Source organism: Triplophysa rosa, linkage group LG25, assembly GCF_024868665.1.
Source record: "Triplophysa rosa linkage group LG25, Trosa_1v2, whole genome shotgun sequence".
NCBI classification, from domain to species: Eukaryota; Metazoa; Chordata; class Actinopteri; order Cypriniformes; family Nemacheilidae; genus Triplophysa; species Triplophysa rosa.
The window spans coordinates 7,619,200-7,635,565 of NC_079914.1; the positions used below are offsets into that span (position 1 = coordinate 7,619,200).

Consider the following 16,366-nt stretch of genomic DNA (forward strand, 5'->3'; position numbering starts at 1 on the left):
GGTTTGTATGGCATGAGAGAACCATTAAAGTTTCAAGAACCAGAAACCAAAACTCAGATTGACGCAACATCAAGAACATTTTCATCTCCAGAGACCCACACAGCCAAACTAAGACCCACACACAACCAAAAAAGGTTTGCTGAACCTAAAATGCTTCAAAGACCGTTTGCTTGTAGGACATTGCCCATTTTCAAAAACAACAAATATGCTGTGATACAGCATCCGTCAAAATTTGTCAAAAGAAAGTGTTCTGAGCTCAGAAAGATTGACAGCTCAAGCTCCGAGCATCAGTCAGTCAAGAACAACTTCAAGAAGGTCTTGAGGGGACACGCCCAAACATCAACCATCTCTCTGACAGCCTTCAGAAGGTAACATTCAAAACTGATGTCCTTCATACCTCACAAGAGGAAAATTACACCCTAAACCTTTTATATAGCATTCTTTGATGATCTTTAAAAAGCATTGTCAACACCACAATGCAATGCTTTACAAAACTACAACTTCACACTTTCACCAAAGATTCATCTTTCCTCATCCATCAAATTGTATTTTTTGTAAGATAATAATATGTTCACGTCTTTTGATTTGTTATCAAAATATGTCTGTTTTGTATTTGTACACTTAGATATGATTATCATTGACGTCTATGTCATTCCATGATGCAGTTCAGTTTATCCATTCATTTGGATTCGGACAGAAATATGTACATTTTTACGTTGTAAAGAATTACAGTAAAATTTGAGATGTGACATACCAAACAATATATGAAATGTCAATTGACAACAACAATTAAACTAAAAGTAGTAATGAGAAACATTAAACGCATTAGTAACGATGTCCGCAACATTTGAAAGATATCGCGATAAACGGTGTTTTTTTCCTACTGTATATTGACAACATATTTACCGTGAATCATAAAACGTCAACCGTAAACCAATTTACCAGACAAAAAACTTGCTAGTAAGTATTCAAACTGATGTACTTACACAGAGACACGCATAGGACCAAAATCAAAGGACCTAGTCCGAAAAATCTCGCCATATCCAAGGGTTGAACGGCTCTAAGACACCATATGTCCTGTTTGAAACACACACAGATCTGAATTAACCACCAGAACGTTTCAACGTTTGGTCTCCTTCTCATTTCTTTTTAATCTTACTTGTTCTTAGTCGTCTAATCAGTCGGTCCAGTTGTTGGTGTGTTTCCACCTAATAAAACCTTCAATCCGATGTCTGCAGGTCTAGAGAGAGAGCGGAGTCAGAGAGACACTCTCCTCCTCGACTCGGCGATAAGGCCCTTTCTTAACAGGAAGTTGCATTTTCATCTACGCCACACATCTCTTGCCTCGCGCACTGTCATGGCCTTCAAATGGGGAAAATGATCTCACTTTTGCATTCACTGACAGCAAGAGTAGCAGTTTGGGAAAATGCATATTTTGAACCAGGTTTCAAGGCAATGTAGATGAAGCCCAACGGCACGGTAGCAGCAGACATTCTCACATAATTCCACAGATCAAAGCATCACCAAAAGCAAAATAATGTTCTTTACTCACAAAAAAACCTCACATTTGACTTTGATGCTGTGAATGGAGGACTTTTTCTGTTTTTATGAAAACATGTCTGAAATCTAAAAGTAGGCCTGTATGTGAAAATTATGCGATGTACTAAGATGGGAAATGAATCTGTTCAAATCCTTAGAATTCAAAAAGAATGAGTGAGAAATACCCGGATGATTGACTTTTAAGTATGCATCGGATGGATTTTTATCCCATGAGGCCAAGTCGCTAAATTCACAAAAAAATTAAAAATTACGGTAAAACTGTGCCGATTAACTCTTTTCAGGTGTAAGTGATATGGATAACAAGATTTTTTGTATTTCTGTGTGGTTAAATTGTACTTGTTGAAGTACGCCTGACTAAATTGTCTTCGTGGTTATTGTATGAAATACACTGTAGAAAATCCAGTAGAAAACCGTAATATTCCGGCAGCTGGGCGCCAGAACAAAAAAACTTAAAATAACAATTACGTTACATTTTTCATTTTACTTTACTCCAAACCTAAATTAGCAGTTTATATCTGTAACTAAACCACATTTGAAAAATACATGAAAATTCTGTAAAACAAAACCGTAAAATNACTGACAGCAAGAGTAGCAGTTTGGGAAAATGCATATTTTGAACCAGGTTTCAAGGCAATGTAGATGAAGCCCAACGGCACGGTAGCAGCAGACATTCTCACATAATTCCACAGATCAAAGCATCACCAAAAGCAAAATAATGTTCTTTACTCACAAAAAAACCTCACATTTGACTTTGATGCTGTGAATGGAGGACTTTTTCTGTTTTTATGAAAACATGTCTGAAATCTAAAAGTAGGCCTGTATGTGAAAATTATGCGATGTACTAAGATGGGAAATGAATCTGTTCAAATCCTTAGAATTCAAAAAGAATGAGTGAGAAATACCCGGATGATTGACTTTTAAGTATGCATCGGATGGATTTTTATCCCATGAGGCCAAGTCGCTAAATTCACAAAAAAATTAAAAATTACGGTAAAACTGTGCCGATTAACTCTTTTCAGGTGTAAGTGATATGGATAACAAGATTTTTTGTATTTCTGTGTGGTTAAATTGTACTTGTTGAAGTACGCCTGACTAAATTGTCTTCGTGGTTATTGTATGAAATACACTGTAGAAAATCCAGTAGAAAACCGTAATATTCCGGCAGCTGGGCGCCAGAACAAAAAAACTTAAAATAACAATTACGTTACATTTTTCATTTTACTTTACTCCAAACCTAAATTAGCAGTTTATATCTGTAACTAAACCACATTTGAAAAATACATGAAAATTCTGTAAAACAAAACCGTAAAATTCCATACAATTACAGTTTTTGTTACAGTGTAGGTACAAACAGTATGCGCGAATGTATAATTTGATCGGTAATGATGCGTACAGTATGTTACCCTCCTGCACCAATAGTTTGCAAATTGCTGACTAGCAGGTGGATAGACTAGTTTTATCAATAATATTTAGAGGAACATTTTTATTTTTAGTATATGTTGAAGAGGTTGCAACGCTCTAGCAATGCCTGGTAGTAGCATATGTAGGCTTTATGCTAAACGTCACATGCAAATCCCGGAAAAAAGGTCTCATCACATCCAGTTTAGGTCTTGACTTAAAATGCATTTAAATGAGCTACCAAAAATGATCAACATGGATGTCTCATATACAGATTTATATAAAGATACGTTTTTTTACTTTCTTTTTCTCGCTGACATTTGAATAATGCTAAACCAACTACCTATAGCTCAAGATTACCTTATAAATCTCTCTGTTAGTTTCCTACTGCTGTTAACACTTTCTCCATCCAGCAGATGTAATTAGGCCGGTTTTCGAGGTTCAGTCATGTGACGTTTGAATACAGCATTTGTTCATTTGCATGTGAGCACATCATAACACACATTATAGTGTAGTCTTCAAACAATTCATGGTTTAATCGCTGTCAAGCTTTCAGAATGCATCCCGGTTCATTTGTTTTTTATAACTTGGTAATGTTATCAATTATTCTAAAATCTGAATCAAATTTTAAGAAAGGGTAAATAATGTGTTAAATGTAGCCTACAGACCTAACTTTAAACATGTAAAGAATTCATCCATATAAACTGAAATGAGTAATGGGCTTGATAGTGTCATATTTTCATGTGAAGTTACACGTTAGTTGGCTGCTTGACTACATCTCACTTTCCAAGGCCTCTGTGTGTAGGCAATGCTGCAAGATACCACTTCCTTGCTTGCTCTTGTTCTCTCCTTTCTTTTTTTGGTTTCCCGCCTGCTTGAGGAAGTAGGACAGAGCGAAAGAGAGAAATAAAGAGGCGTGAGATTGAAAACTCCCTTTGATCTGTATGAACATATAGATATTGTAATATAGTTAAAATCAACTTTTAATATCAAAAGCTCTTTTGGAATAAGAATGAAAAGTGTGTGGTGTTTACCATAAAATCTACATTCAAAAATATAGTCGGTGCATCCAAAAAATTGTGAGAATTAAACGTACATTACGACATTATGTGTAAATTCCTCTTACTTAGATCTGGTTTATTTGGGTTTTTTTGGTGGGACTTTTAACTATTTCTCTTACATAATCATATGTTATCCAAGTGCATGTTTAACAACACTGGCAAACTAAAGGAACTTAATGTTGTTTTAAAGCCATAAATGTAACCTTAGACATTATTTAAAATAAAACAGTAGGTGGTGAGTCGCTGGCATTAACAAAGCCATCAACCACTTCCGTAAGCATCTTCACACAAACGCACACACTAAAGAACACTCTTGCAGATGAATGCACCATCAGACGCATTGACTCCGCCCACTTTAACACATTGTGAGTCTGATGACTAATTTTATAACTGTGGTAAGGAGTCATTTATCATTTAGCCATTGTGAACATGCACGTGTGCCTACTGAAATACTTGTGTGATTGTGTTAAACAATGCAATTGTGACACATTAGAGCAGCATTATGTCAAAGGGATAGTTCACCCGACAATGACAATTCTGTCATTGTTTACTCACCCTCATGTTATGTCAAACCTAAATGACTTTCTTCCTTCCGAAGAACACAAAAGAACAACGATACAGCTGTTGTTCAGTTACCAACATTCTTCAAAATACCTTCTTTTGTGTTCTGCAGAAGAAAGAAAGTCTTCTGTTTGTTTGCCAAAAATTGGGTTACTTTCAGTTTGAACTCATGATAATTTGATTATACTTCACAAGGTGCTTGTTCCTTATGAATTTGTATGACGCGAAATCAAAACATACAAATGTTACACAAATAAACACTGAAGACACCCCCCAAACCTTACTATCACTGGGATGAAAGTAGATCACTTAAAAAACACACAAAATCGGGTTATTGCAACCCATCGTTGGGTCAAAAATGGACAAACCCAACTGTTGGGTTAAATTTACCCAGAGAATGTTTATATTTGACCCAACAATGGGTTAAAACAACCCAGCATTCGAGTTGAAACCACCCAGCATATAGGTTAGTTTATAACCCAACGGTTAGGTTTGTCTATTTTTGACCCAATGCTGGAATAACCCAACATTTTTTATATAAAGCATACAAATGAGATGAATATCATACGAATGAAGTTAAGAATTGCCATGAGATGTGGTTACTTTATTTTCTTATCATTTCGTGGGTTAAAGTCAAATGAGGTTAACGAGATTTACAATCTGATACAACGGCTCAATTTAGTGCATAAATCATTATTAAAATCTACCCACAGTTTTAAACAATGAACAATATTTTTGATGCATTTACTTAACAACTGAGTTTTATTCATTTGTAAGCAACAAAAAAAAGTTGGCTAACTAGTATACTTGGCATATTTGATTAATGCCATAAACGATCTATTGTCTTTAGTAGGACATAACTACACATTGTACTGAATACGTCTCATAATTTTGATTCTTGTTTATCTTTGACCTTTCATCCTACATCACCAGCTACAGTATCAAGGGACCATTTCAGATTGATATGAAACCAGCCCCTCTGACCTCAAAGAAATGTGTTCCATACACATCCATATTGTTGTGTTTCATGGCTGTCTGGCACAGCTCCACGAGGTGGTGTACTGCTCGATTACTGAAGCATCTCAAGGGTCACTACACCATGTGCTAACCAGGACTGAATCTCAATTCGTGCACTGGTCATGACATACTGTATGTAGTGCGCATGAGAAAACAAAGGTGCTTTCATGGTGTGCTAGTGTACTTCCTAAACATGTTTTATTTGTAAAATGGGAAATATTTTACAAACTTTTAGGAAAAGATTCAATAATAATAAACAGGTTGTTGAAGAGGGGGAGCTGAATGACACTGTGACATCATCATAAACAAACGTTGTTTCAAAGACGGGGCAAACCATTACATTTTGTAGAAAGAGAACACACTTTCTTTGGAAAATGCGCAGCAATAAATCATTTGCAGAAGGACTACATGTTTACTTTACATTGGGAGGTAAACACTTTTTGGTTTAAAAAAAAAACATTTTATATAACTTAAACGTTTAAGTAATAAATGTTACTGCGTATTAGTGCATAGCAAAAGCAGCCAGTGCCTTGAATTGTTTCATTGATAAGTTCTTCAGAAGTCTAATAAACAATTGTACACTTGCTAGGTTAGTCCTGTCAGTCTAAACACTCTGATGTGTTATGGAGCTGATAAAACCTCTATTTTTAAACTTCTGAGCATTTAAGTATCTGTCTGAGAAGAGGCGTGGCCTAAGTCTGCTGCATCTGCAGTATGAATGGGAGGTGCGGGCTTGAGAAGCGATGCACCACAAAGTTACGCAAAACCAAACCTGTATCTGCGATATGCATGTTTGATTTGAATTGAAACACTGTTCAAAACGTTGTATTTCTTAAACAGCTATTTCTGTACATAATCTGAAATACTTTCAGTGGAACCATGTATAGCGAAAGGATGACATTATCAAAGATATGTTTGCCCTCATAAAATCATTTAATTTAGAGTTTACCATACGAATCACATCTTACAGATTGCTTTTAAATTCTATTGGCTACATTCAAATAGATCTGCATTGCCAACTTTTTCTAGCTTTTATTTTATGTGAAACATAATGTGTAAGATGCAAAAGACAGCTGTATGCAACACAGGTGCCTTTAGTACAGTATGAGGTCAATGTGTATGTGAAGAATGGAGGTCACATCTGCGAGACGTAAAACGTTCAGAACACACAAACCCGAACACCACAAAACCAGAAGAGCATACATGACAATGTCAACTTTGTGGTACACAAACATACCAATGCCAAATCTCAAAAGCAAACGTACACTTTTTATCATAATAAATCTATACGCTTGCAGCAGCCATTAAAATGATCTGTGGATTTTACATTCGACATCAAAAACAAGAAGCAAGGGCCTTCCAGAGACATTTGCAGAAGCAGTCATCAGTGCAGAGGGTTGAGGAAATAGATGCAAGTGAGATAAGACGTGCAAAGTTTCTTTCGCTTTTTAGCCCAGTTTCTAGGTTATGAACGTTCTACACTAAGACGTTTTTTTTAAAGCTATGAGGTAGTGCTCAAGTCTGGCTCCTTTTTACTAGAACACGGGCAGTGATGTTGGACAGAACGTGTAGTTTCACTTCCTTTCAAGACTTGTTTAGTAAGAACAAAGGTTCCTGCATGTGGATAGTTGATTTTAATATTAGTCTATATATGTTACGGTGTTTTAAATCTGGCGATCCGACTGCAAGTGGACAACACGAAATACAGCTGTGTAAATCGATTCGAAATGTTTTGTGATTGGATAACTCAATGATACAACACGTATGGAAGTATTTTATACTTCTCACAAGGATTACATCTGTAACTACAACAACAAGCATTACACTGAAAATGTCACATGTGGTGAGATTAAAATATGGCCAGTGATGTGGATGTTCAAACAAGGCCTAACACTTCAGAAGTTTTAATCTCCACCACTGGGTGGCAGTGTTCATCCATTTACAGTTCTACAGACTAACTGAAGCTAAGAGTGACCTGTGATCTGAATGAACCTTTGACCCCCTATTAAAAGAGATTTTCCCCAGTCTTCTGATATATTACTACAGTATAGCTAATACTATGTAAAATACATGTTTTGGTGAACTAACTATTATATATTTATGGTGCACAGGATGTGTAAAACACTTTTTATATGAATATTTATTTTGTTTGAATAACTATGAGGTTTAATGTGTCAGTGTAGTGCAGTTAGATTGTACCGCCACCAGATAAACACCTGAATCTGTTTTCCAAAATCAAAATGTACGTACTGTAGACTTTATGTTAGGGACGAAGTGGAGCCAGTTGAATGAATACAAATAAACAATAACAAATAGGAGTGGATTTGGAGGTTGAAATTAAATTCCATAAAGAGCTGAAGATTATCACCTGTATGAGAGACCTGTGTCATTTTCTTCTTCAGCAAACAAAAAAATCCTGGCCACTATTTTCCATGTAACTAAAGTGGCGACGGGGGTCCTTATGGGCTCCTGAAGTCTAAACTGATTAAAAAAAGCACAATACAAGATTTGAAGTACAGTTCGCTTTTTGCCATTTTTTCTGAAGCTTTAGGTTAAAAACTATATAATATGGACAAAACAGAGAAAAGTTTGAATTATGAGAAGATTGTTGTAAACACAGCATTGTTTAAAGTTGGACTGAACATTATTGACTGCACAACTGGGTTACCATACAGCTTTGGACTATAGGGGTAAAAGATGACAAAACTCATATTTTAATGGTAAACTACTACTGTAAAAGGGAAATGGTAAATTTGATTGTGTACAATAGTGCAAAAATGTACATAGACAATTCACACTTTCAAACAAACATTAAATATTTAAAACACCAATTAGTATACACTGTAAAAAAATACTGTGAGTTTCTCCAGATTTTCCATATATTGTTGAAATTATTATTGCAAATTTACAATAAACATTAATGACTTTATTTTACGTAAAAACATTTTTTACAGTATTCGTCTAGCTGCCAGATATTTTTTGTTTTTTTACTGGGTTATTTTTACAGTCAAATACGGTAAAAAAAGCGGTGAAATTACAGAAAAACATACAATTTTATTTGAAAAACTGCTATTTTATGGTATTTGCAACAAGTCCTTCAACTCATACGACCACATTGGTCATTTACAATGTTCCCCAAATACGACCCCGTGGAGCGTTTCCTAAAATATTGCTTCTACCAGCAGCAGGAGAAGCGTTTGTCTAGCGTAATTATAAAATGATATATTGCGCTATTATTTTGCAATGACGACACGTATTGGAGTGTGATTTTTCACTTTAAACTGTCAGGATGAACTGTATTTACATTACAAATCACACCATTCACGCATTTTGAGCAAGCAACGTAACCCATTTATTTATTGTATAACATAAAACACAGCATATAAAACAGTCACAATTGTTTTTCAAAACGGACAGTTTTTATGAGGGAAAGACGCTGAAATAAGCACCATCTGCAGTTAATCTTCACGTCCGAATTTACGGGTTATTTAAAATTACCGCCAGACGAAGTGATAGGTCAGCTGTGATTGTGAGAAAGCATTGGTTCTCGTGTATCTCGTGAAGTCTTATTGGCTCTCGATTGCGTCATGACGTCAGTCTGAACGAGCTCTGCCTACATGGATAATCTTCGTCTAAACTTATTTTTGGCTTCAATTCAGAAGATTTGCAACGCGATTTGTTTCGTAATATACTGTTTGTTTGTCAATTTATGCAATAAATACCTGTGACTGTACATTCATGTGTGTTGCGTTTTGTATGGTTGAGTAGTATTTCGGTTTAGGGTGGGAGGTGGGTTAGGGGTTAAAATAGCTTTAAAACTATAAATATTGATACTATAACAAATTGGAAGAATTAAATCCATATAAAGAGAACAAGCTAAAGCAATGGAATGACTGTACTTCATAATAAGCTGCTGGTGCTAGAGGGCGCTCATCCTTAATACGTAACTGTTGGTCGTAATAAGGTGCTTGTACAAACGGGAGGACAGTCTGGGTATTTTTTTACATATTCTCAGTCGTCCAGTGGTTGATGTGTTTCTACTCGGAGACAGAGCGGAGTCTCCTCCTCCTCGCACTTTGTCATGGTTTTCAGGGTTTACATTTTTTCATTCAATAACAACAAGAGTGAACAAGAACGTTTCAGAAAATGCAGCTTTTGAACCAGAGTCCTATTCGAGACAATGTAGATAAAGGGAAATGGCACCAGCAGACATCCACACACAATCCCGCAGACCGTTTTACATCACGTTAGTATGCAGGACATTTCTCTTTTAAGAAAAATATGACCCTACATCTAAAATAGACTACTAATATATTTTATTATTAGTTTAATATATTAGTATATTATGCAAGATCAGTATGTGTCGGATGTACACTCCTATCCAAATAGATGCTATATTAAAAAAAATACTGAAAAAAAGTGACGTGGCGGATATTTTTAAGTTTAGGTGATATACTTGAAATGTAGTAGGCTAATATTTTCCTTGTGGTTAAATGTTACTTGTTTAAGAGTAAATGATGCTTGCACTCCAACTTTTATCTGGTGAAAAGAAAAACTGCGTAGTTTATATGAAGGACTAATATCTTCTGTTTTTTCTCGTTGTGAGTTTATGTGGGTAACGCCAAAGAAAATCACATCGTCTCGAAAAAAATTGGCCTTTAAAACGATTTCCAGGCTCTTGCGATGCGCCCTGTGCCCTAATACATGTGGTGGTGAGGGTGAAACTATCTCGTCTGGTTTTTACTTAAACAGTTTCCTACTGATAAATGAATGAATAAACTGTTATGTTAGGGTTAAGAATTGAATCTTTATCTCATGATTAGAGAAGATTTTTTGTTTATTTTTATGGAGATTTAAATGGTTTCAGCAACCAGGTTCCGGTATGACCTCTTGCCCATTTTTGATTATTTAAGATAGCCGAGAAGGCTGGCTGCAGTATAGGCCTTCCCGATGTAAACCAATGGACAAGAGCCAAATCAAAAAATCCAATTTCACTTTAAAAGAAATCACGCTGATGTGTGCGCAACTGTTCATTTTTCTAAAAACTTTGGTTTTAGTTATAAGGTGCTATAAAAAGGGGAATATGGGCGTGGCCTTGATACTGCGGCTCCACTTCGCTCTGGCTCCAAATGATGTCATCGGGGAAATATGGCAGTGGCCATAACTTGGACATTTTGACTTGAATGGGGGCACGTTGCCCATCTTTTTCTCAATATATGATCCACACTCACAGGTGTAAATGTGACATTGCAAAAGAACTAAAAAATGCTTCATTAACTCTTTAACGGCATTACAAAGCTAAGAATGGGTTCAGGAGAAGTCAAAAACACCCATGGAGGCATTAGGGAGAGTATATTATAAGTTTATTTATATAGTTTATTTAAACATTTTTGTTAACTAACCAACTAAGAATTAGGCATTGGATGCCTGTCAAAAATCCCAATGTATGTACTGTATTCCCTTTGCATTTTACAGTCAATCACACTAGTACATGAAACTAAACACAAACAGCTGATAATAACAGCAAATGTTTAATGTCAGTTCTATACGAACTAAACCGGTAGCAAAATCCTGACAGTTCAGTGCCTTGACATTTGCAATGTTATAACAAATATTCCACGGTAATACCAAAATTCAGAATCACAAGTCAAATATTTGGTGTGTGTTCATTTTAGCACATGACAGCCTCATTCACTTTCATCATATCGAGGAGTAGCTGGAATATTGAAAAAAACTACTACTACTGTAAAGGTTGGTCAAAAGGAATTTAAAATAGCTAATTTTATTCTGTACAATAACGCAAAAATGTACATACTTCAAACTTTTAGACAAACATGTGAAAACCAGGCTAAATATATCAAAGTTTGATTTCAATTTTACTCTGTCAATAGACAGACAGTCAATAGAAAATCAAGATTTTTTTTCGCCCAATGTTCTTTACATTATGTAGAATGATTTTATGCAAAGAACAGCGAATAAAAGAAGACTTTTAAAAAAGCAATAAGCATACTGTAAACTTAATGTGTATCTTAAATGATCAACATGTGATCAAATGTGCAAATAAACCATCCAAAAAAAGATTAAAGTTGCCCTTCGTTCAACGCCCAAGCAGGTTAGAGGAGAGCAAATAGTCTGATGTCCAATTCAGGTGGGCTTTACGCAGATACTGGATACAGGTGTCACTGGTGTAAGGCACATGTAAAGTGTTCTTCAGTAATAGTTGACACATAAGGAATTCATTTTTAATCGCAAGTTTAATCTCATTTGGAAAAGAATATACCTTATAATTAATTTATAATGTCAAGATTGTGCAAACATGACAGTTTGGTGCCTAAATTCATTAAAAAGGTCAGATTTTAGAAGAAAAAAATATAAGACACTCACCGGACCGATTAGTTTGTTTCTTTCCAGTAGTGATTGTGTAGTGACCGGTGTCACTTTGGTCGCTGGTGATACTGGTGTTGACTTTGGCTCTAATTACACATGTATAATTAGTATATGGTTCCAAATCGTCAAAACTGCATTCTATGCCACTGTTCTTGGTTTGTGTACAGTTTTTCCCTTAAATAAAAAAACATATTTATAGCGCATACATCCTCTGCTTCTAACAGAATTAAAGTCAGCACAGTATTTATACAGCTGAGGTAAAACTTACTATGTACATGTCTACCAGTGCACATGGCTTCATAATTGTACAGTTCAATCCCTGGACAGTTCTTATCATTCAGTGATTTCCATGACATGACAAAGGAACTGCTTTCAATTCGCTGAAATAGGTGGTCTGTATTCTTTTGCCAATCTGTAAGAGAAAAAAAACATAATTTGCTAACAGCACAAATAGTTTCTAATACAACCACAGTGAACCACTCTGAATAATACTGTCAGTCGTTCAACATTTCTATCATTAAACAGTTGTCAAATATTGAATGTTTAGCAACTCTTTCACCATGAAACGTCCTACTGAAGACGTGAACCGTAACTCCTTCCGCCTTTCAATCGATTGGCCACATAAATTATATTTACATTGAGGAGCGCTGTTGCGTTGTAAACTTTATGCAGACTTTGAGGCAAATATTGTATTTTATTACAGACCACGTAAAATATGTTGAATACGGCCCTGCGTGAGAAAATGGATGTGTGACGTGAGAATAGAGTCAAATGGGTGCGAGTCTCACGGCGAATGTGTGACAGTTGGCAGCCCTGTAGCAGAGTAACCACAAGTTACTCACATTAACTAAAGGAACTTATGTTTGAGTACTAAGTTGTTTTCAAACTTGGGTCTAAAATTAAAAACTGCCTACAGCATTTGTCTATTGTTTCAAATCTAATACATTTCTTTTGGTGAAATGTTGTTTAAAAAGTGGTGCGTTTTATCACACACACAAAAAAGAAAACAGCTACCTTTAAACTTGAAGTAAAATCTAAATAATGCCCAGGTTAAAACTTGCTGTGTTCAGTTACATTAAACTTACTTTTTTACCCACTATAAATGTAACCACTGAAAATGGAGTTTAAACTCTGAAAACCTATCGAATTGATTGTAACAGTAGTCAGAATTAAAAGAAAGAAAATTTTTAAAAGCCCATTTCAAGGGATAGTTCACCCAAAAATGAAAATTCTGTCATCATTTACTCATCATTTTAAACCGGTATGACTTTCTTTCTTCCACAGAACACAAAAGAAGATATTTTAAAGAATGTTGTTAACTGGCCCCCATCAACTTGCATTGGTTTTGTGTCCATACAATAGAAGTGAAAAGGGGCCAGTGCTGTTCAGTTACCAACTTTCTTCAAAATATCTTCTTTTGTGTTCTGCTGAAGAAAGAAAGTCATACAGATGACAGAATTTTCAATTTTGGGTGAACTGGTTTAATATTCTCTTGAATCATCCAAACATTTGTAAATATACTTTCACTGTATCTAAATGGAGCTGATTAAAACAAAGAATGACTAATACAATTCTAATATTTGCAGATGTGTTGGAGGTAATTTGGATGCTTCATTTTTCTTAGCAACTTACCACATGTTATGTTAACTGGAATCTCTTTACTCTTGATGGTTTTATCCTCATAAGAGTATTCTCCTGTGCATTTATATGTTTTGCCGGGTAAAAATGACACATTCTGATCTAAAGCAAAAGTACGACTCCAAGCTGAGAAAAAAAACATTCATTATTAGCTCAGTCATCAAGGTAAATATGTATGTAAAGTACAACAGAATAATTATGAACCATTTACAGTGTGGAAACAAAACCCTTCTGGTACTCACAATCTCTGGTGCATTTGACTTGCATTTGTGTGTCGTCACAGTCCTGTGGTTTATTACTCCACATAAACTGAGTGGGGATTGTTTCATTATAGGTTATGCTAGGTTTGTCTGAAACAAAGTTGATCAAGTTGATTAAAATACAGGAAAAAATGCCTAAATCAGATCATACACTCAAAACTGAGACAACATCATGATTGACAAAGGCCCTGGAAAAACTGAATGGGTGAGTTAAACATGGACTGAAACATCAAGTTTTATAGTATTGACCAGGATAAAAACACTTCAAGTCCCAGAATGCAACTGCATTTAGAAAATTCCCCTTCCTGTTATTCCAATTTAACATCCTGTAGGATGTACCAGTAAAATTTAAACTTCAACTCATAAATTAAAAGACTACAGTATTCACAAATTCCACTATACTGTATAATGACAAATATATATCAGTTGTGGGGAACATCTGTACTGTCTTGTCCCACACTTACAAGGTTGCTGTAAATGTGCCTCAAACTTTGTTTTGTGTTCCTCTGAATGACAAGGATGTGCAGAATAGTGAGAAACCGGCATCAATGTAAAAGAAAGTGAAAACCTCACCTAGACTAAATACTATATACTCGACAATCCTTCTATGTTTGACTTTATGTATTATATGCATAGCTGTGTTTGATCAGCAGTAAAATTGAAGTTAAATCTGTTTATTTAATGAAATACCAACCTGGGGGCAACATGGCCATCATTGTGTAGTTACATTACATTTGTTCAAGGGTTACGTTAACGGCATTGAGTTCTGCATCTTTTTGTTTTTTATTAACACACTTTTCAAATTCCACTTTCCATCTTTCATAAGCAGAACGCGTGTATCAGTCAGGTTTCTACACGAAGAAGGGACTCCTATCTCATCCTATAAAGAGAATGAGAGACAATACCATACAGTACATAAATACAACACATTATAATCTTTATAGGTATTAAAACTTTATATTTCACAAGTTGACAAATGTCTTGACTTATCCTGAATTAACTACTAATTCTCAATAACGGTTCACAATAAGGTCAGGGTTAATAATATACAATTAGTTAACTTAACAGTAATTCATGTTTCTCATAAACATACTTATTATTTAAATGAGGATTAATGTTCATTATAAAAACCATATAATTTCAAGATTAATAAAATGCTATAAAAAAGTGTCAACAAAATTGGACTTTATTGTAAAAGTGCCACAAATTCTTCCATCTGTCTCAGAGGTATTTCTGCTTGTATGTACCATTTGACCTGGCTGTTTAAATCAAGTTTTGATATCATTCAAAACTGACAAAGCTTAAGTTCTAGTGCAACGCAAAGAATTACAATGGAATGTCAGGTCCGTGCAGAGAGAAACTCAGTTATTTCTGTTCTGGTTTAAGCAGGGTGACAATGATAAAACTTTCATCATCCACACTCTGGTAAACAAGATAAAGATAAAATAAATCACCTTACCCGTAAGGAGTGTTGAAATGTTCATCTCCAGAGACTGTACAGTTATTTAACTTCAACGGTGTATTTGAGTGCATGGTTTTAACTGATTGAAACCTGATATTGTGATGTTCTCCTTTATGCCTTTTTGTTGTGGTCACATATCCTCTGTAGTTTCTCTTATCTTGACAGTGTATGTACACTTCAGCAGACGCCATTGAGAATCTTTCACCTCTGCAACCACTCGGAGTCATCGCAGCAGTGAACTTGCCTATACGGGGAGACAAAACATTATCAACATTTCTAAACTGCAGCATGTGCTTTTTTTGCAAGAATAATGGTTGAGGTATATGAACACGCTTCTCCCAGAGTTTTCTTTACACTCATGTTGGGATCATCACTGTTAGCTGACTTGAACTAAACAGGTGAAATATAAGGATACTCACATTTGGGTTCTGCACCAGGAGCTGAGGAAAGCACAAGTTTACAAGTTAATCCCAAGTCATGTGATTTTGATACAACAGATCATTTGTAAAGAAGGGTGAATATGCAGAGCATTCAGACTCGAGGCTGAGATGTTCCCCATGCCGGTGTGTTTGTTGAATGTGGGTATACCTGTGCTGGGGGTGATGGTGGATGGGGGTAAGACTGTGGTGGAGGTGGTGTTTGCAAGTGAGGCGGAGGTGGCATTCTCTACTAGGTGACAACAGAAATGATTACTTTACTACTTTACTGTATGCATTGCATTTACTGCAAAGTGTGTTATTACATTACATTACGGTCTGATGCGATTATTATTATAAGACAAAAAGAACAACAAACAAACAAAAATGAAAAAGTGTGTTTGATCATATGGCCGTATCAGTAGAAAGCTGTTACCTGCAAACCTAATGTTAAAGTTGACATTATAGCTAACTAAAGATATTTCTCTTTCCGGCCATTATATAATTTTCCTGTTTCTGTATCATCTGATACATCATTCTTTTTCAATATCTTTTGTGTCTTAAAATGACACAGTACAACAACCCTATTCCACACCTTTCTCTGGT

The 16,366-nt window shown here is 35.5% G+C and overlaps 2 protein-coding genes across 2 annotated transcripts in view; both read right to left on the bottom strand.

Moving 5' to 3' along the window:
- LOC130548470 (receptor-type tyrosine-protein phosphatase C-like) overlaps positions 1-16,366 on the bottom strand; it is a 43,654-nt gene that overhangs the window by 24,981 nt on the left and 2,307 nt on the right. The gene's annotated exons all lie outside the window — the stretch shown is intronic.
- LOC130548471 (receptor-type tyrosine-protein phosphatase C-like) lies at positions 10,960-14,619 on the bottom strand. The gene is made up of 6 exons (XM_057325260.1): positions 14,577-14,619; positions 13,865-13,972; positions 13,617-13,748; positions 12,253-12,396; positions 11,982-12,158; positions 10,960-11,779 (listed from the first exon to the last, which is right to left on the bottom strand). The coding sequence occupies exons 1-6, from the start codon at positions 14,596-14,598 to the stop codon at positions 11,742-11,744; spliced, it is 621 nt and encodes a 206-aa protein (XP_057181243.1). The 5' UTR covers positions 14,599-14,619; the 3' UTR covers positions 10,960-11,741.

Coding starts and splice junctions, on each gene's coding strand:
- LOC130548471 (XM_057325260.1), bottom strand. CDS start 14,598: ATGATGGCCATGTTGCCCCCAG. Junction 12,159..12,252: donor CACTGGTAGACATGTACATA/GTAAGTTTTACC, acceptor TTTTTATTTAAG/GGAAAAACTGTACACAAACC. Junction 11,780..11,981: donor GAAACAAACTAATCGGTCCG/GTGAGTGTCTTA, acceptor GCCTTACACCAG/TGACACCTGTATCCAGTATC.